Source organism: Vigna umbellata, chromosome 2, assembly GCF_029865625.1.
Source record: "Vigna umbellata cultivar VRB3 chromosome 2, Vumbellata_1.0, whole genome shotgun sequence".
NCBI classification, from domain to species: Eukaryota; Viridiplantae; Streptophyta; class Magnoliopsida; order Fabales; family Fabaceae; genus Vigna; species Vigna umbellata.
In genome coordinates, this window is record NC_142166.1 from 24,040,313 (window position 1) to 24,062,129 (window position 21,817).

General features: G+C 34.3%; 2 protein-coding genes across 2 annotated transcripts; both read left to right on the forward strand.

The window, feature by feature from the left end:
- Positions 1 to 358: 358 nt before the first annotated feature.
- Positions 359 to 11,011, forward strand: LOC124836435 (ADP-ribosylation factor GTPase-activating protein AGD1-like). Its single transcript, XM_088107913.1, has 20 exons — positions 359 to 403; positions 653 to 729; positions 1,104 to 1,204; positions 1,467 to 1,537; positions 1,803 to 1,865; positions 6,919 to 6,963; positions 7,195 to 7,260; positions 7,367 to 7,414; positions 7,502 to 7,597; positions 7,686 to 7,727; positions 8,039 to 8,260; positions 8,362 to 8,493; positions 8,581 to 8,805; positions 8,878 to 8,958; positions 9,113 to 9,409; positions 9,589 to 9,734; positions 9,804 to 9,894; positions 10,052 to 10,202; positions 10,278 to 10,530; positions 10,625 to 11,011. Exons 1-20 carry the CDS (start codon positions 359 to 361, stop codon positions 10,758 to 10,760), a joined length of 2,388 nt encoding a protein of 795 aa, XP_087964039.1. The 3' UTR covers positions 10,761 to 11,011.
- Positions 11,012 to 19,543: 8,532 nt separating this feature from the next.
- LOC148203660 (Histone superfamily protein) lies at positions 19,544 to 20,689 on the forward strand. The gene is made up of 4 exons (XM_088107986.1): positions 19,544 to 19,701; positions 19,799 to 19,870; positions 20,125 to 20,205; positions 20,294 to 20,689. Exons 1-4 carry the CDS (start codon positions 19,599 to 19,601, stop codon positions 20,407 to 20,409), a joined length of 372 nt encoding a protein of 123 aa, XP_087964112.1. The 5' UTR covers positions 19,544 to 19,598; the 3' UTR covers positions 20,410 to 20,689.
- Positions 20,690 to 21,817: the final 1,128 nt, after the last annotated feature.

Genomic DNA, 21,817 nt, shown 5'->3' on the forward strand with positions numbered 1-21,817 from the left:
GCAGGGTGGAATGACCCCTATTGAAGGAAAATATATAAACGGTTAGAGTTGGAAACCAGTTGTTTGAGTGTGACAGGGTGTGACTAGATGGAGAAAGAAACATAAGAGCCAGATGAGCTTTGGAGCCACATGTGCAAATCCCTAACCACAACTTCAAACCTTCAATTGCGCTCTCTAAATAACATTAATCTTGACAAAAACTAAACAAAAAATACCTGTTCCTTCTTTTGTTCTTCTTCTTTCGTCTCTCCAACTATTACAATAGGACTTCTCCTGAAAACAAAATAACAAGACAGAAGAACGACAAAATAAAAAAAAAGACAAGAATATTCATATTAATCCTTATTATTTTCCGGAAATGGATTTCTCAAAACTCAATGACTCGCCCATGTTCCGGCAACAGGTTCTGTTCTGTTTGTTCTTTCACCCTTACAGTATCTATCACAAGATTCTTGAAAAAAAATATACATATTAAAGAACAATGTTGGTGTTGTGTTGATACGTTCCTGTTACGCAATGTTGTTTATTTGCATGGTTTATTCATTCGTTGATTTTTAGAAGGGTCAATATATATTTGTCCTTTTTATATACGTGGTTATGGTTAGTATGGTGGTGCATGTTCTTGAAATGAATGGGTGTTGATATTATGCAGCTTCAGTGCATGGAAGAGAGTGCAGAATCGTTACGCTCGAGATGTTTCAAGTTCTACAAAGGATCTCGAAAGTACACGTGGGTTTTCCATACCATTGTTTTTGTTAATTTTTTTATGTATGTGTTACTAATTGAATACGTAGTAATCGTAGGATATTTCTCTCCTAAGAAAGCCCATACTTGATGATACTTCAATATAAATACAAGAAATGTCAAAACCTCTTTTATACCTGAACTTGTTCATCTTTAGGGCATGTTGGAACTTTAAATCTGGAATGATTTTTGTCAAACCTCAAGTCTCAGACAGCAAGATAGTTCTGAATATATAATAACTCCAGAAACTTTTGTATATGTCTTGTGCACTTGTATAAATTAGTTTAATTAATGATCAGTATTTTGTAAGTATATGAATTTTTGTGTCAAGTAATTACTATTATATTTATGATAAACAGGGAAGGGATTGGAGATGCATATGATGGAGATATTGCATTTGCAAGCGCCCTTGAAAATTTTGGAGGAGGGCATAATGATCCTCTATTTGTAACTTTGGGAGGTAAGTCTTGTTGATATCTCTTTCCTCCTGTAACGTTTTCTTTATAAAGTAAGCTTCTAAGTAAACCTATATAGATATGCTTGCTGCTTGTATTTTTTGAGGTTATTTCTTGAGTTATAAACTGGCCCTGATGAGCTAGCATGAAAATTTAGGTTGAGAATAACAAGTCATTTATTGTTACTGGATGTGTATACACAGCATGATATCTCTATATTATGCTTTCTTTGAATATACAATGACAAAATATTTTATTTCATATCAGGACCAGTTATGACCAAATTTGCTATTGCATTTAGAGAAATGGGTACACATAAGGAAGTTCTTCGGTCACAGGTAATGATTTTTCCATTGTTGCCACGAGTGGTGAAACTTTGGTTTTCTCGCACACATCATTATAAGAGTTTCTGAGCTTCTGTTATGTGTTTAATGAGTTAACAGTTTCTTCTGGTTCATATTTTTTATCTATGCCTTTTTTAAAATTTGCTTAGACTAGATAATATAGTTGAAAAATTCCCTTTTCTTAAGATTTTATAGTACAGAAAGAGTTGTTATAATTGTGAATGCTAAACTGACTCTACTTCTAATGTGGCTTTCTTAGGCGGAGCACATGCTAAATGACCGCTTACTGAACATGCTAAACGTGGATATCCTAGATGTCAAGGTACTTATTGAGTACAAGAAATTTTTAAATGTTTTAAATATAATTATTACTGTGGAGAATGTTAATATTTTATTGGTTCACTAAGAAAAATTAATTACTTGAAAATAATGAAATTGTGACTATGATGGAATAACTTCGTTATAATAATGTTAGTAGTTTGACGCTGTTAAAAGAATAGTTGATGGAGTAGAAAAAAAAATGTGAAAATAATAGAATGTGAAAGTAATAGTTAGAAGAAGTGTATTTTGTAGTTGTTTTAGTCCTGGTAGTTGTTGTCCTATATCACATGGTAAGTATTTATAAACTCATATATTTTTCTAGAAAGCATTTATGTGGAATGTTCTAGATTTTTACCTATGTAAAATATTCTTGATTTTCTTCTTCATATATCTTAGGTTTTTTTACAATATTCTAGAATTTGTATTAAATTTTCATATATTTAAGATTTTCTATATTCTTCTAGAATTTGCATTACACTTTAGTACTCTTACTTGATTCAAATTTAGTAACTCCAAGCATTGTGCGTAGTAGCTTAAATCTTGGTCTTGGTAACGCCTTCGTAAAAATATCTCCAATTTGGTCTTCATTTGGATAGTACTCGAGTCAAATTTGTTTAGTTGTCCCTTCATCTCGAATGAAGTGGTATTTAATGGCTATGTGTTTTGTTCTTTGATGATGGACTGGATTTTTTGTTATTGCTATTGTTGATTTGTTGTCACAATACATAATAGTCGGTCCATCTTATGACTCACCCATTTCTTCAAGCATATTTCGTAGTCATATTGCTTGACTCATGGTTTTAGCAATTGCTACATACTCTGCTTCTGTTGTTGATAGTGCCATACTTGCTTGCTTCTTTGATGACCAAGATAAAATACCTTATCCTGGTGAAAAAACGTATCTTGACATACTTTTTACGTCATCCATTGATCATGCCTGATCACTATCTGTGTAACCAATCATCCTTGAGTTAATAATGATTTTGTACCATATACCGAACTCCTTTGTGCCTTGTAGATATCTTAAAATTCTTTTTCCTATCCCATAATGAATCTGACTTTGATTTTGCATGAATAGAAGACTTGTAGCAATCACAATGTCTCATGTGGTTATGAAATACAGGATACTTCCAATCAAACTCCTATAGCGTGATGCATATGCTTCTTGTGTTGCATCATATTTTTGTAGCTTCTCGTTACCACTAACAGAGTAGTGACAGATTTATAATTATTCATCTTGAACTTCTTTAGTAGAGCTTCAATATATGTTCTTTTTGTTGTTTCACCTATATAACAAGGAAATAGTTCATCTAGTCAAGGTCGGTAATCTTAAATGTCTTCATCATGTCTTCGTTAAATTCTTTCATCATCTATATATTGTTTCCTATATAGATAAGATCATCGACATATAAGGAGACAATGAGATGATACTGACCTTGTGTCTTAATATATAGTGTCTGTTCACTCTTGCTCCTATTGAATCCTTGATCGATGAAGTATTGATCAATCTTGTTATAATATCATGCTCGAAGAGCTTGCTTTAGGTTGTATAAGGCTTTTTTAGTCTTAGTACTTTTCCTTCATTGCCTTTGTTAATGAAGCCTTGTGGTTGTTCAACATAAATCTCTTCTTCGAGCACTCCATTTATAAATGTTAATTTGACATCCAATTGATAGATGTTTCATCCTTTTTGTGCTGCAAGAGCTATTAAAACTCTAATTGTATCTAAGCAAGCAAATGAAGCAAATGTCACATTGTAGTCGATTCCTGGTTGCTATGAGTAGCCTTTAACAACCAATCTTGCTTTGTGCTTTTATATGGTTCCATCATAATTGAGCTTTATTTTATATAACAATTTCACTCCAATGATATTTTTTCCATGAAAGCAATGTATGAGCTCCCAAGTGTTATTCTTCTCAATCATTCTAATCTCTTCTTCCATACCCTAGACTCATTCTTCTTACTTTGATGCTTTTTCATAATAGTTAAGCTTAATCATGACCATATTTCAAGTTTCGTATATATCTACCAAAGATCTTACTCTTCTAGGGTTGGATTCAGGTGAAGAATCTTGCTTTTGTTGTTGTAGAGGTGGACAAAGCACACCCAAATCTTCTACCTCTTATTGAATTTCTTCTTGAGACTGTTGCACTGAAACTAAAATGTTTCTTTTAAAAACTTTTTCTCCTTCCCAATTTCAAGAAGCATTTTCATCAACTTTAACATCTTGACTAATGATGAGTTTTTTTATTTTTAGGTTGTAGACTCGATAGCCTTTTGACTGTGTGTTATATCCTAAGAATATTCCTCGTATAGTCTTGTCTTCAAGGTTGTGCCTCCTTTGATAAGGAACATGTATGTAGCAGATAGATCCAAATACTTGGAGGTGTTTAGTTGATGATCTTCCACTCCAAGCTTCAATAGGAATCTTGTCTTAGACTTTCTTAGTTGGACATATATTTAGAATGAAAATTGCAGTGTAAACTATTTCAGCCCAAAAAAGTGTTAGGCATACTTTTCTCTTTTAGCATTGATCTTGCCATCTCCATGATTGTGCGATTCTTTCTCTCTGACACATCATTTTGTTGTGGAGTATATGTGACTGTAATTTGTCGTTCTATGCCTTCATCTTCGTAGAATTTGTCAAACTCGTGTGATGTGTACTCCTTGTCACAATCACTTATAAGTACTTTTATTTGTTTTCCAGTTTGCTTCTCAATAAGGGCCTTGAATTTCTTGAATACTCCGAAGACTTCTGACTTTGCCTTTAAGAAATAGACCCATGTCATTCTAGAGAAGTCATTAATAAAGAGGATGAAATACCTATTCTTGTGATGTGAAGGCGTCCTTATTGGTCCACAGACATCAATATGAATCAATTCCAATAAGTCTTTTTCTCTTCATGCTTTGTTTGTCGAGAATTGTAATTGGTGTTGTTTGTCGAGGAGACATCCTTCACATGATTCATTATTCTCCTTCAAGTACGGAAGATCTCTTATCATGTTTTTTTATATATAAAAGCTTTAAGGAATGTGTGTTGAAGTGATCAAATCTCCTATGCCAAAGGCATGAGTCATCAACTTCTACCTTCATGCAATATTAGTTCTAGGTTTGAAGCTTATATGAAAGCTTCTATATCTCTTCTCCACTTTTACTAGGCCAATTTTTATCCTTCTACTATCATAATGTTTGCATGTATCTTTCTCAAAGTGAAGAGCATATCCATTCTCCATCATTTAGCCAATACTTAAAAGATTCTCTTTAAGATTGGGAACTAGTAAAACGTCCTTGATGAATTTTGTACCTTTGTTTGTCTCCACCATGATAGTTCATTTGCCTCGAGACTCCACTGTGCTGTCATTTCTTAGTCGAACTTTGACATTGACAAATTTATCAATGTCTTTAAAGATGCTTTGATATTTCGCTATGTGATTGCTGCATCCACTATCTAAGTACCAACTTCCTTCACCACTAGGAGATTATTGATTGACGTAGAATAAGAGTTTTTCCTAATTATGTTCTTTCGTAAAGTTTTCTTGATGCTTATTTTTAGTACGACAATACTTCTCTACATGAAAAAATTTCTTGCAGTATTGACAATATAGTTTTCCAAGACGCCAACAATCTTTATCCAAGTGACTTGTCTTTTTACAGTTGTCAGATGGAGAATATTTTCCTTGACAAGTCATAAAGGAGCTTCTAGAATTTTCTTTATTTCTAGAAATTTCTCATGTACTTTTATTTCCTTTATATTCCTTATTCTAAGACCGTAACTTTAGTTTTAATTGAAAGACATTTTCGATTGAGTCTTCTTCCCGCCTTTTCAATCCTTGTTCATAAGCTTCAAGAGAGCCCATTAGTTGTGTTACTAACAGTGTAGCCAAATCTTGTGTTTATTCAATCGTAGTTGTGATTGCATTATATTTTTGGGAAATAGAAATTAAAATTTTCTCAACGATATTTTTGTCAAGAATATTTTCTCCATAGACTCTCATTTGACTAACCGTTTCTTTTATTCTAGAATAGTAGTCTTTAATGATCTCAAATTATTTCATTCTTATTAATTTAAACTCTTGTGTTAGAGAATGAAGTTTAACATTGCGTATCTCATCACTTCTTTAAAAGTCCTCTTATATTATTTCCAAGCTTGCTTTGCACGTGTGGCACCAATTATTCTTGGAAAAATTGTGTCATCTAGTGCTTGTTGAAGAGCAAATAAATCCCTTGAATCCTTTTGCTTATTTCCTTCAACTCCTTCTTCTAAGTTGTAGTAAGAGTAGAGGTGTCTTTTAGAATAGTGAATCCTTCTTCTATAATGTCTCATAAATCTTGAGAGCGAAAGAATGTCTTCATTTTGGTACTCCAAAAATCATAATTTTCTCCTGCGAAAATAGGTATTGGAATTGGTCATGTTTGATTGGTAGTAGTCATGGGTTGAGAAAATATTTTGGAAGTAATATAGAATGGAGTTATAGTTTTGTTTGAGGTAGTTGAAAAAATTTATCTACGCCCAGTAGATGACCAAACTTAGCTTTGATACCACTGCTAGTATTTTAAGGTTGTGAAAGAAATAGTTGATGAGGTAGAACAAATGTGAAAATAGTAGAATGTGAAAGAAGTGTATTTTGTAGTTGTCTTAGTTGTGGTAAATGTTGTCTTACATGAAATGATAGAATACATGAGTATTTATAGACTCAGATATTTTTAAAAAGTACTAGTCACAATTTATATAGAATATTCTAGATTTTTTTTATATAGAATTTTTTTATTTTCTTCTTCCTATCTTAGATTTTTCTACACTATTTTAGAATTTATATTACATTTTCTATCTTTAAGAATTCGCCTTACACTTTAATAAGGACTATATACAAGGAAAAACTTAAAACAAGGAACACTGAATTAAAAGCTACCTCTGAAGATGGAACTCAGTTTTAAAATTTGACAACCTTCAAAAAGGATAATGCTTCTGAGAGTTGATTTTCTTATGTTCAGCCAAACATTTTTTTCCTTCAAACGACTTTTTTCATCGTCGATGTTTTATCTGTTGCTTGCAGGAAGCTCGAAGGCGATTTGAGAAAGCTTCCATTGTACATGATCAGGTGCTTCTAAATAGCTTTAAAAAAATTGCACAATGTAATGTTTTTTGCTTCCATGTTTTCCCTACCCTTCTAGTGAATGTACAAGTCATGTCATGATCAACACAAGTTTTTCCTTGGGAAGAAGAAATTCATGGCGTTTTTAAAACAAATTAGATAACACAATCTGTTAAAAGTTCATTGACCTCTGACTCTTGATCATAACACAAATACAACGTTGATTTTATTCAACAGGCACGTGAGAAGTTTATGTCACTGAGAAAAAGCACTAAGATTGATGTTGCCACTGTCGTAGAAGAGGTGGGTCATGTAGCTTTTTTTTGGCATTTTCATTCATGAATATTGTCTTAGCTTATCATGGGTTACCATTATTTTTTCAATCTAATTTGGTAGAGAGACATTCCAGGAATTGCACAATGCAAGAACCTCCTTTGAGGAATCTCGTTTCAATCTGGTAATCTTAGTTGAGCAAGATATGCTGCTTTTGAATATTATGGAATGAATAAATAAAGTTCTTACCACATTTCATCTTGTTTTCTAGGTTAGTGCTCTTCATAATGTTGAGGCCAAGAAGAGGTTTGAATTTTTGGAGGCTGTCACTGGTGTTATGGATGCTCATCTTCGATATTATCGACAGGTATATGACGCAGTTATATATGGCATTGGCGTTTTCAATATGAAATATTGCACTTGTAAAGTTTCTAAAATTTCTTTCCCTTTTGCAGGGATATCAGTTATTACATGAGCTGGAGCCTTTCATTGTCGAGGTTTTTCTATTTACTCTAAACTTATCTTGTAACTTTAGGAAACACACTTTCTAAGTGATTTTTATATAGCATAACATTTACCTGGAGTTGCTTCAACTTTAAATCGAATCAGAAACTTAAAAAGAATCACTTTTCCATGTAATTTTATTAACATGTAGGTAATTTTCTTTGATTATATGAAGGCTAGTAAGATACATTCAAAATGCTAAGTATAGTAGTGTAAGTGACACATTGAGCAGAATTGTGGATTTAAAAATATTATTAGCATTCCTGATTTATTATGAATGGAATATTTATCTGATATTTTGCAGGTTTTGGCTTATACACAAAAGGCAAGAGAAAGTTACAATGAAGAGCAGATTCGTCTTTGTGAAAGAATGCTGGAGTACAAAAAACATGTTCATCAAGAAAGCATGATGTCCTTGACTGGCCCTTACATTTCTCCCACTAGAGATGGGAATCCAGTGCATCCTTTTTCAAGGATATCCAATAAAGTGGCAGATGCTATAACAGAGTCTGCCGAAAATGGAAAGGTATCTATCTAAGCTCATGATAATGTCTCACTCAGAAAAAACTACAAAACAAATTCCAAATGACATGAATGGATTTTGAATCCCATCTGCACTACTTTTAGATTCAAATCATTCGACAAGGGTATCTCTCTAAACGATCATCAAGTTTGAGGGGTGACTGGAAGAGAAGGTTCTTTGTTCTTGATAGTCGTGGAATGCTTTACTACTTTCGTAAACCATGGAATGGATTACATGTAAGTATCCAACTAAAACCAAGGCACATACCCTCTAACTAACTAGCCAGGTGATAATGCTGATTTTAATATCATGATCTTAATCAGTGTAGCAATCAATCATCCCTACACAGAAATTGTGCCACCGATAATAGTGCTGGAATTTTGAGTCGCCTTCTTTCTTCACATTACCATGGAGTCATGCCTGATGACAAATGTGTAGCACGTCACACAGTGAACCTGCTCACATCAACAATCAAGTCTGATGCTGAACAATCGGATTTAAGATTCTGCTTCAGGATTATTTCACCTTCAAAGAGTTACACATTGCAGGTATGCATTTCCCAACATTTACTCACCTCTACTTTTGCTTTTTATCTTCTCACCACACCCAACATCATGCAGGCAGAAAATGCTGTGGATCAGATGGATTGGATGGAAAAGATAACTGGTGTAATTGCCTCCTTATTGAGTGTACAGACACTGGTACGTCATATTTCTTTTCTTTTTGCCTTTTCTTTACACACTCATTCAATCACAGATATTAAGGAATGTCTTGCCTGAGTATTCCTAAACCATTTTTTAACAAGTCTTGTAATTGCATCCACTGATGCCAGTATTAATCGTGAATGTGTGACAGTCTGATGTGTCAGAAAATGGTAACGGTCACTCTGCCAACAAGCTTCTTTTGTTAAAAGGTTGTCCAGATGATGATCTAGCATTGAATGGGGATTCTATGTCATCCGAAGACTTGCAGAAGAATAAGCAAAGTACAAAATGTGAAAAGCCAATTGATATTCTTAGGAAAGTTGGTGGCAATGACAAATGTGCTGATTGCGGCAAACCTGATCCAGATTGGGCATCCTTAAACCTTGGCATCCTCATATGCATTGAATGTTCCGGTGTCCATCGGAATCTTGGAGTACATTTATCAAAAGTAAGTAATTGAAGATCATGCTACAGTGTAATGAACTCTGAGTTGATCATGTTTTTGTCTTTTCTTGTTGGTTAAAAACTGAAGGAACTATTTAGTGAAATTTCTGTACAGTACTTAAAAAGGGTTTTTGTTTTCAATCCTTAAAAGTAAGGTGAGTCAACTTTCTTTTTTTTTGATAGGTAAGATCACTGACCCTTGATGTAAAAGTATGGGATTCAGCTGTCTTGAGCATGCTTCAGTCACTGGGGAATCTCTTTGCAAACTCAGTTTGGGAAGAACTGTTGCAACCATCATGTTCTTCACAAACAGATGAGAATCCTGATGGGTGAGTTTTTCTAAGATTGATGGGATTAAGTGTTTAAACTTTCACTAACATACATCTTACAATATGTAGATCATCGAAGCCGCAGAAAAAGTTATTTCATGCAAGAAAACCATCACATGATGATCCTATTTCACTAAAGGAGAGGTTCATTCATGCAAAGGTAATAATAAGCTAGAAAGACTAATGAACCTTTTATGCACCTAAGGGAATGAATATCCATGGCGTTTGATGTTTATACATAAGATAACTTTGATAAAAAACTTGTGTTGAAGTATGTCTGGGAGAGAGAAGTTGATGCATGGTTTGTGTTTTTGCAGTATGATGCAAAAGTGTTTGTTTGCCGGGTAAAGAACAACGATCTCCTTTCACAACAGGTGGCAGAAAGCATCAATGCCAATGACAAGAGAGCAGTGTACCGACACATTGTGAAATCAGATGTGAATGTCAATGCTATTAGTCGTGAACAAGGTAGAACTTCTTATCCCCAGCCAATTTAAAAAGCAGATGAAAGCCCTATTTGAGTAATAATGCATTGTTGTTCAGGCTTTTCTTGCAACATGGCTTCTTCAACTAACGATCCAAACACATCATACGAAAACTCAACTCAAACAGAGGAGGACGTACAAGATGGTTCTAGTGTCCTTCACCTGGCATGCCGAAATTGTGATGTTGCAATGGTAGAGCTACTCCTACAGTATGGGGCAGACGTAAATGCTAGTGATTCTAAAGGAAAGACACCACTACATTACTGCACTATGATGGGGAAGCATGCAACTGCAAAAGTGCTTATTACAAGGTAATTGTTTTGAAACACGTCTGAAGGGAATTGGATAGACATATTTAAAATTGGTGTTAAAAAATTTAGTGAAAGAAGTTAGCAATTATTTCAGGGGGGCGAATCCACTTGCCGTAGACAAAGAAGGCAACACTCCTTTTAAGCTTGCACCTGAACCTGACCCTGTTGACAAAGATACTGTTCCTCTAAACCAGGAAACGACACCCCCTCAAAACTCACCAGAAAAATGATTCACGCACACCTTGTGTGTTAATATGAGACTGAAGAGATAAAAAGATACAAGAGAGAGATAGATGATTCGATGTAACAGGAAAGCTTCAAACAAATGAAAAGTATCAATTAGGTGATTCATCAATTTTGTTTACAGCAATGTATTTATTCAAGTTTGAACATTGATTAACTGTGCGGACAAGATATACACAACGTCCAACTGTGGAAGTTATATATAGTTAACTCATGGAACACGAACATTGGGCCAAGTAGAAAGACTAAAGGATGTTTTTAGTTGTCGATCGAAAATGTTGAAAGAGAGAAACATAGAGAAATGTTCTATTATTCAGTGAGTGATACAAGAGAGAGAGGAAAATAAATAGAGTTCATGCATGTATCTCATTGATTTTTACTATTTAAATACTTTTACTTTTATTACGGATCATGGTTCCTTGTTTGTCGTGTTGGGACGAAGTGGTAAAATTATGAAGGATAAATAAATAAAAACTGAGAAAAGAAATTATGTATGTCAGAGTGTATTCTGGTGTACAGTAAGATACATTTCTTTTCTTTCATCACATGGCATCCAAAACAAGTGACAGCTAGGGTTGAATACAATTCACACACATGTTATTAACAAATAAATATATAAAAAAAAAATACAAGAGCTGAAGACACAGCGTTTGAAGAAAAATAAAGTAAAAATACTAGTACATTGAAGAAGTAACTTTAGTTAAGATATCACAATTAAACTATTTAATTGCAAATAAAGAACAATATATATTTAACAAAATATATTACTGCATAACATAAGTGATTTACCAAGCCGCAATGGGCTTAACTAAAACCATACACTAACAACCATACACTAACAAACTATATATGACATGTATATACTAATATTTTACTTCAATAATAATAATAATAATAATAATAATAATAATAATAATAATATTTATTTTTTCACAGTATTTGACGAAATCTTTTTTCAGCTTCAATAAAATATTTGTAGAATGTTTTAATAAAATAATAATAATAATAATAATAATTTTTTATTGAAAATAAAAAATCATATGAAATTTTATTCTTAAAAAACATTTTGATATAAAGAAAAATTTCTTAAATTTCGCCTCTTAGATGATAACACGTAGAACAATATGTTTTTTAAAATTAAACTTAGAAAAGAAAAGGACATATATATATAAAATTGTAATTTTATATTTAAATTAATATAACGGGCAGTATATACTAATAAAAATACATTTGAATTTATTATCTATTAATAAAATATATAGTATACGTTATACACGAATTTATTAAGAACAATAACGTGCGGTATACATTGATAACAATGTTTTTCTTATAATAATAATAACATTATTATTAGTATTTATTATTATTATTATATTCCAATTGAAAGATTAAAAAGTTAAAATTCTAACATTACGAAATTCTAAAGATTACTCAAGGGGTAAAGCAAATTCATGAAAAACAAACAAGGTCCATATCATTTCTTCTCTTTTATAATTCAATAAAGGTTTAATAGCCTATTTTGTTTCCAGTTTCGCTCGAATATGTCAAATTAGTCTATCATTTAAAAGTGCGTTAATTGTGTCCTCACTTGATAGAATTTGCGTCAATAAAGTCCCTTCCGTTGAATCCGTACAAACGATGTTAATTTTTTTTTTCTCTCTTCTACTTTTCTGTGCAACATAGGTTTTTGTCAGTATTAGCGTTGAAGCCGAAGAAGCTGCAGTTCGATCTGGACCAGGTGGGGGTGCAGTACATGGGCATCATATCCACTCCCCCTCCATGACCTCTCTCTCCCTCTCCATTCGCCTCCTCTTCGCCGCCACCAACCCCAACAAGGTTGGCATCCGATACGGCCAGTCCAGCTTCACCGTCATGTACCGCAGGATCCCCCTTGACAAAGCCATCGTCCCCAGTTTCTTCCAACAACCCCAAGTCACTACCAGGTCATCACCATCATCGTTGTCGATCGCGTCAATCTCTTCCAGGCCGACGCCGCCGACTTGATTCGCGACGCCTCCCTCAACAACCGCGTGGTCCTTCGCGTCATGAACTTCGATTCCCCTGGCGTTCAGGTAACACACCCTGTCCCTTCTTCAATTTTTCTCTTTCCCAATTTAGGTACCTCACATTTTCACTCTTAAACCCTCATTTTCTTCGCAATTTCCTTTTTCTTTTTCTTTTCAAGTAAAATCGAGGGTTATTATGCTTCTTTTGTCATCTCTACCATGGTAGAGATTGAGAGAGTTAGTGAGAATGATGTGTCGAATGCTCCAGGGTAAGAATCTGCTCTTTCTCGAGTTTATAGCAATTGATTCTAGCCCTTTTGTAATTGGATCCAAATCCTAGAGCTTTTCTCTGCTGGGTACCTTGATTCTAGGTTTAGGTGGGGAAATGATGGGAAATTAGGGCCTGGGTATGGAATTTTTCATCATTTCTAATGAAAAATTGTTCATTGTTGTGTGCATACGTTGTTAAATTTTCACTTTGAGCTTGTTTGGTCATCTGGGTAGGTGGTTTGTATGTCATCTCATACCCAATTAATTGTAATTATGTAAATCATATGGTTGTGTTGATGTAAAAATTGTATAAACTATGGATTAGGCTTAGGTGAAAGCCTCGATCTTTGGTTTTCATTGCCTTAATCAACATTAGAAATGTCTTTTGCTGGTGTCACCATCCTTAGCCTTATTCCAAGGGAACTGTTATTGTCTTCAAATGAATACCATACTCCAGTGCACTTGTCATTAGATCATGAGTTTATTTTCATATTTCTCTCCCATTCTGGATCCTTGACTCTGATGCGTGTCCTTCCATACGATACCATTGAGTCGTTGAAACTCAAAATCAAAAAGGTCAATGGGCTTCCTTCATTGACAAACAAACAAAAGTTGGTTTGTGATGGACGAGAGCTAGCGCGGAGCAATTCCCTGTTAAAGGACTATGGGTTACGGAAGGAAATGTTTTGCATTTGGTGATTAGGTTGTTGGATCGCCAGACCATTAGTGTGAGAACCTCTTCTGGAAAAGACTTTACCTTTCAGGTGGAGAAATGCAGGGATGTTAGATAAGTGAAGCAACAGATTGCAAAAAAGGAGAAGCGCTTTGTTGATCCTGAACAACAAGAGGTTGTGTGTAACGGGGAGTTGCTTGAGGATTAGATGTATGTACTAAATTGAGTTAGGTGTCAGTTGCATCAGTAATAATGCTGCAAACACGGACAAAAACTTGCGTTGCACACAAAAAAGTAAAAGAGAAAGAAAAAAATTTAATGCCATTTGTAGGGATTTAATTGACGCAAATTTTATCAAGTAAGGACGCAATTGACGCACTATTTAAAGGATGGACTAATTTGACATATTCGACCGAAACTGAAGACAAAATAGGCTATTAAACCTTTAATAAAAGAAGTATAAAATGGGTCATTTAGTCAATCCCTTGGTAGCCTTAACGAGGATCAAAATGTCGTTCTCCTAGGGTACAACAATAACAATAGTTTGTTTCACTTCCAACGATAACTTTCTCCCACCCCTCACATCCTTAACGAGGATCCTCTATCTTTTTTTTTAAACTAGGCAAAGGAAGAAGGTTTATAAGTCCATGATTTATAAAGTAGTATGTATTCTTTTATATAATATATCTCTTGCATATTTTATATTTTAAAAAAATTTAAAATTTTTATAGTGATATCATAATAATTGTTTTTATAGGAAAATTTCTTAAAGTAACCTAAAGCTAATATCTTTAGCCAGAACGAATAAACATACTTATACATATTTAAAGTAGTTACATTTACGTGAAGTCATGAAGGAAAATGACAAATGATTTATTGTTGGGAAATCTTATCATGATTCAAATTAAAATACGGGTGCTTATCTATGCACCTCTCTATTTTTTTATCTTTAAAATTTTAATTCTCTCATTTTCATTAAGAATTGATCGTTTGAAAATTGATTAAGAATTTTATAGATTTTAAAAATATTAAAATTTTATTTGGTTTTCGAAGGATGAGGTCTTAACTAAATTTTAAAAGTCGATTTAATAAGATTCTTTATTTTTTTTATTTTAGTTTTTTTTTCTTTTTTTATTTAATAATAATAATATTTTTTAATATTAAAATAAATAACATTTTTTAATTTTATTTTTTAATTTAAAATAAATAGTAGCATTTTATTATCTAGGTAATCTTAGACACCTTATCTTGGTGACACTACGTCTTCAATATCACTTGTTTTTATAGTTTTCTTTATGGTTAAATATGTTTTTCGTCCCTTAAGTATCACACGATTTTGGGTTTAGTCCCTACTCGAAACTTTGATGGTTTTTAGTCCTCATAGTTTTGAAACTCTTACTATTAGTCCTTAAAATTGGACGGCATTAACTTTTAGTAGATGTGGCAAACGGTGAGGTCATGTCTTATGCCAGCTTGCCTCTTCACTCTCTGCCACGTTGCTTGTGCTTGAGAACTTCGTTCGTCTTCTCCGGCAGAGCAAAACCTAGCCTCCATCGGACCAGCCGCCGTGCCGGACCTTCCGCTCAGTCCAAGGCGTCGTCGGCAACACCAATAGCCACCGAGGCCATTGCCGGCTGCGGCATCGATTTCTCCCTCCTTGCCTTTTCTCCGCGCGGGAGAGAGAAGCTCTCTCGTTCCTCCGCCAATCGCCGCCTGAGAGAACCCAGACAAAACCAGAATTACCTGACACTATTACCCGACCTGCAGACATCTTCATAGTATTCAGAATTACATCTGCATATGCCCTCTTCAAAGCCACCATTTCCTGCACAACCAAATATACTGTTACTGGAAGAACCACAATTATCAAAACTCAATCACATAAACATAAACACACAAAAAACCAAACTTTCCTTGTCTTCTCTAATCAGAATTTGAATTTTAAATCTATGTTATACTGAAATTCAATAAAAACTTTTAGCTCCCTAATTTTCAGCATTATCATAGTACGCAACAAACAAGGTCACCCAAGAGTTGAAGTCCCTAACACGCATTTTGTCAAACATGTGGCATGCATTTTCCAATAGGCCACAAGACACAAACATAATGAGAATCCGATTGAGGAAAGGCAAGGGGGGTTTCATGTCGCTCTTGGAGATGTAGGTGTACAGCTCAATGGCAGTTTCTGGGTCACCGAAAACAATGCACTCTTTTATCAATGAGGTATAGATGTCAACGGGTCTAGGAAAAGGTAGATCGTCCATCAAGTGCAATATGTCTGAGGTTGTAGCCTCTTTTCTTTTCTTTTTCTTTGGCTCCTTCATGGTGAAAGTAGTTGTTTGAGGAATGAGGAGACGCGGAAAAGTGTGAATGGGGTAGCGCAGCAGCGGTGGTAGAAGCTCGAGTTGATGGCTGGGAGAAGGCAAACTACTTAGGTTGTTGTTCTTCAGATCAAGGTTTTGGTCGAAGAATAGGTGGTGGGTTGTTATTGTTGGTACAGGTGCAGTGATGTGTACCATTCTTCAAGTGATGAATGTTTCATCCCCCTTCCACCCCAAATTAGGGTTTGCCAGATTGAAGAAAAGCAACGTGGCAGAGAGTGAAGAGGAACCCTGGCATAAGACGTGGTCTCGCCGTTTGCCACATCTACTAAAAGTTAACGTCGTCCAATTTTAAGGACTAATAGTAAGAGTTTCAAAACTATGAGGACTAAAAACCATCAAAGTTTCGAGTAGGGACTAAACCCAAAATCGTGTGATACTTAAGGGACGAAAAACATATTTAACCCTTTTCTTTATTATATAAAATTGTGTACGACATTTCCAAAAAAAAGAAACCCAAAGATGAAGGAAACGTAGAACAAACATTTGTGAAAATGAAAAAAAATTGTTTACTTCATCATGTAATAAATTAATACAAAACAGAGAATGACCTTCAATGAGGTGGTTTATAGCTTCCAATACATTAAATTTCACCTTCTTATCTCGTATATTTGTTGTCAATAATCTTGTATGCACATGTATCTTAGTACGTACTATCATCATGAACGATCTTCCCTAGATAATAGTGATTGAACTCATTCCTTCATCATCCTTCTTGTCCAAGATGTAGAAATTTGTAGGACAAATTAACTTGTGCACACATACAAGCACGTCTACAAGTACATCTATAGGGTTAACTATGCTACAATTGACCAATTGAACGACCACACCGATAGTCTTGAAAGGTTCTAGAGATAGAGAAGTAAAAACTGCTAAAGTCATTACACTTATAGAAGTTCCTAAGTCTAACATGGCACTATCACACAAGGACCAAAAAACATACCTGGAACCTTGCATTTTCGTTGTATTTGAATAGGTCTCTTAATCAAGCTAGACACAATTCTTCCCAAAGTCACAACCTCATTATCCCTAACACACATTCTGTTTATGCAAAGTTCTTTGAAAACCTTGGCGTATTTTGGGATTATTTTTACAACATCTAATAAAAGGATGTTTATCTCCACGTTTTTCTTTATCCAATGGCCCATTGCCCGTTTGACGAATTCAAGCCTTCATCGAATTATTCAATTAAGGCATGTTCTCTATCTCATTTCTTAATTCCAAGAATCTCTCTACGAATGACAACCACTCAGGATGTAGGGAAGTATTTCTCAATGAAAAAGTTTTTTCATAATTTCTTCATTGTTGATTCTTGTTGAGAGATAGTTGTTGAATTATCTTTTTGGTCAGACAAAAAGGCAACAAACTCAATTCTCCACTAATGTAGGCTAGTGGTAACCAAGGTCTAATCTTAAAACTCAATGCATGTTAAGTTCAGAAAGTGTATAATTAATCCTATGTATGAAATTAACAACAAGACAAGGTGGGGAAAGAAAAAAAATAGAAATTAAAAAGAAAAGAAAATATAATTCAAATCCATGATAAATGAAAAAAAAATACAATGAATGAAAAAGAATGCATAAAATATAAAGTGCAACCTTATATCATGATTAAATAACCTTTAAAGCATCTATGAATAGATTTAAAAAATTAAAACATATTATAAAGATAAGAGTGTATAACTTAAGTGATGTCTACTAAAGTATTATATTTAAGGGTGTTGCTCCCTCCACCACCACCCCTTGCTCCCTCCACCTCCCTCTTCCTCTTTTACCCCTCACTCCATCTCTATTCCTATTTTATCCTTGAGTAAACAAGATCCATTCTCGTGGATGCGGTCCTATGCAGATCCTCACAAGGCAACATGCTGAAAAAGCGCGTCTAGCTTCTCCCCGAGCTTTTGTAACTTTTTGTCACCGCTAATTGAACAATCTGAAAAAAAAAGCACAAAATCACCGAGGTTGGTTCCCAATTCGAACTGCGTCAACTCATCCATAACCTCTCTGAATTTCCTAGCCTCTTCGGCGTTAGTCCCATCGTGTTCTTCCACGTTGTAATAACGTTTCCCACACACCATTCTCATCACAGTGTTGAACGTTAGGTATGCAAACAATGGTCTTAGTTCCACTTTCGTGAAATCTTTATTGGAAGCATCAACAAGTTATGTAACAGCCTGATGATCTCGTCTTTTTGAATTCTCAAAAAGGAATTAAGGCAGTGATTGGAGAGGATCTCCAAGGTGTTGATGCGGTGTAGGTTGCGTCAATGATCACCGTAAGACGAGCGTTAATCAAACGTAGAAGATATGTCTTCCCTGGCTTCCCTATTGATTAATTACTAAGAAAATTAAGTTTGAATTATTAAAGCACTCTAGTGTACCATTACTGGAGCAATTGTAGAGTGGTCCAGGAAGTCCGTTCATGGTGTAGGCATCAGAGACATTTGGACCACCCCCTGTGTGAAGAACTTGTGTATGTTGGTATTAAAGATAATTTTATTATTTAAAACTTCACAAGTTTCTGAAAATTCAGAATATTACAATGCTCACAACACTCTGGATTACTAGAAGAGAATACAAATTCTCACTACAAAGAACACTCACAACCTTTCAGTACAAATTCACAATACGCAACCTTTCTCTCAATTTCTCTCCTTTACGGTGCGCACGACACAAACACTTATTTTCTCTTTCTTCCACACACTCTCACTTAGTTTTCTTCTCTGCACCGTGCCATTCCCTTGCATATTCCTTGCCTTTTTATAGTTGAAGAATACCACAACATCCAAAGAAGAAAACGATGCATGGTCCAATTCTTAATTACTTTCGGTGGTGCCATCATCTCTTCCTTCTATTATTATATTTCTTTCGGTGCATTTGTCTTTTCTCCCTCCAATTATTTTCTTTCTTTCGGTAGATATTATCTTAAAGCAGACAAATTACTTTTAGTGATTTTAATAACAACACACTTAGAAAACTTAGATATTTGTAGAGCCCACGATTTAAAGTTTATCTAACAGTGCAATCACTACATGACGGAGACGGATATCGACATCCGTTTGTCCTTCAACGAATATTGATATCTGTGTACGGATGTTGATATGGATTAACATGTTTTAAAAAGTAAACAAGATTAATTTTGTAATTAAAAAAAATTATTGAAAGTTTCCCTAGGTAGAGGGAGCAAAAGTGGTGGTGGAGGGAGCAACACCTTGTATTTAAAACCAAAGCCTATCAAAACTTAGAAAGACGTCACCTTGTAACTATAACTTCATTCCTATATTTCCATTAAATCTGAACTTGGAACCGATAATTGTTCATCACTTTAGTGCTACTCAAGCATCAACTTAACGTTCAAGGAAAAATTAAAAGCTTAGTTGGACCGGGTCACTGTGCTAAGGCCCAAATCGAGTGGAGTCAGGCTCATGTATCAGAGGAGCCCATTAATATAAACATATTCCCTCCATCCGGTTTCCCTCCTCGAAAACAAATCGACGATGGAAAGCGCGGACACGAACAGCGAAGTGGAAAATGACGCAGAAATGAAGCTCTTGAGAGACAAATTCAGGCTCTCTGCAATCGCCATCACCGAATCTCAAGGTTCAATTCTTCTTCTTCTTCTTCTCACGAATGTCATTTTTTCATTCGTTTGAGATTCGAGTTCTTAATTATCATGCACGGCAATTCAATTATGCAGCAAAACATAACGGCATGACAGTTTCAAAAGTCGTAGTCACTTGCATCGCGGACTTAGCCTTCAAGTATACAGGTAACAAACATCACTGTCGTTTCGCTGCACATTCCTTTTCTGCCAGCACCTTGTTAGAATGAACTTAAACAGCACCGTCTATGATAATCGTGTGATTACAACGTGTATGACATAATGTCCCTTACGAGTGTATCAATATAGCAGTGCATATATCTTTTGTTTATATTTATCGGTTGCACAGATTGTTTTAGGTTTTATTATATGCGAGTGTTGAGTATAAATAATGAAATTGAAGGAAACTGTTATGTGAGCAGAGGGCGTGGCTAAGGATCTTCGTCTGTTTGCTCAACATGCGAATCGTAAATCTGTAAATATGGAAGATGTGATACTCTGTGGTTAGTTTCATAACCTTTGAATATTTTTCAAGAGAACGAAAATGAGTTTTGTTTATATCTGTTTAATTTTGTGTATTTTGGTATAAAGCACATAGGAATGAACATCTATCTGGCTTGTTGAGGACGTTCTCCAATGATTTAAAAGCCAAAGATCCTCAATCTGAAAGGAAACGAAAGAAAGAGACCAAAAAGAACGACAAATGAACCCTTAGCGCTTATGCCTGATGCACATATATGGTCCGTCCTGTAAACATACTTGGTACCGTTGGAAAAATTTATGTATTTTTTCTTTCCTATCTATGTTTTTGGACTTCGTTAACTAGAGCTGAAAACTATTGGTCCACTTTTACCATTTATGCGTGCCCTCAAACTTAATACCAGACACTATGAAGTGTGTAATTGAGTTATATAATTTTAGGGTAAATTTTATATGTAGTTTCTCCTAGCATACTATTTTAAGAAATATGAAAAAAGTTTGTTGAGAGATGTCCGTTTACTAGAGCAGATTTCGTCTGATTAGTGTTGTTGACCAGCATAATGCTAGGGCGAGTTACCAAACTGAACTGGTTTGGCATAGTGATGATACTATCTAATGGTTGGTTATTTTGTAAAAGTGGTATTTACTGAAGGTACATGCAAACATATGGCAAGAGATGTTAGAACTGATTGTTTAAAAATAAGGGTAAAAAAGGATAGTTCCTGGAAAACAGGGTGTCATGCTGAAACTTAAAAAGCAAGGGGCACCATGTAAATATCTCATCTGATCTTAGAGGAGTGGTTGTTCATAATAAATTCTAAACTTTTAAGTAGGCAACAACAAAACATTGAAATACTCAATATTCTTTCTTAAGTTTTTGGAAATCATTCTATAGACTTTAGTTAGAAAGAACCAAATCAAAATAGATTCAATATCAATCTTTATTTTAATTTATGTCAATTTTCAACCTCTCAAATCCAATTTCCCAACTTCTCATATTTTCTACGCCTCAAAAGTTTATCCAAATATGAGCAATTTTAAATTTCATATTTTTTCGTATAGATTTTCCATTATTCAATCACTACTATTTAATTGCACCATATGGCACTTTAAAATTGATACTAATTGGAGACAATCTAGTGAAAATGATCAATAAACAAAACATGGGTGTTTATGAATTTCAAATTCCACTATTTTACACTCAAATTAGGTTACATAATTTTATCCTAAAAAAGAAGAGTTATAAAAAATAATAAAAGGTTGTTTCAAACTAGAGTCAATTATCATATTCTAAATATGCTTTAGAGTTTGATGAATTTTTAGGTTAAGAGGGAGTGCATTTATAAATTATTTTCGTTTGGAATTTTTACTAATGTGAAATTTTTTAACATGTTACCTCCACAAATTCCCCCTGCACTCTCACAAAGAAACGTCCACTTTTATTCTTTTTGGATTATATATTTTCGAAGTTAAAAAATCAGATTGTATAATCTGAGGTTATTTGACTTCTGAATTATAGTTATATAATTCGAAAGTCATTTTTACTTTTATACATCGAAAGTCATTTTTACTTTAATAATCCGAAAGTCTTTTTTAAGGAGAAAACTGACTTCTTGATTATATAATATGAAATTG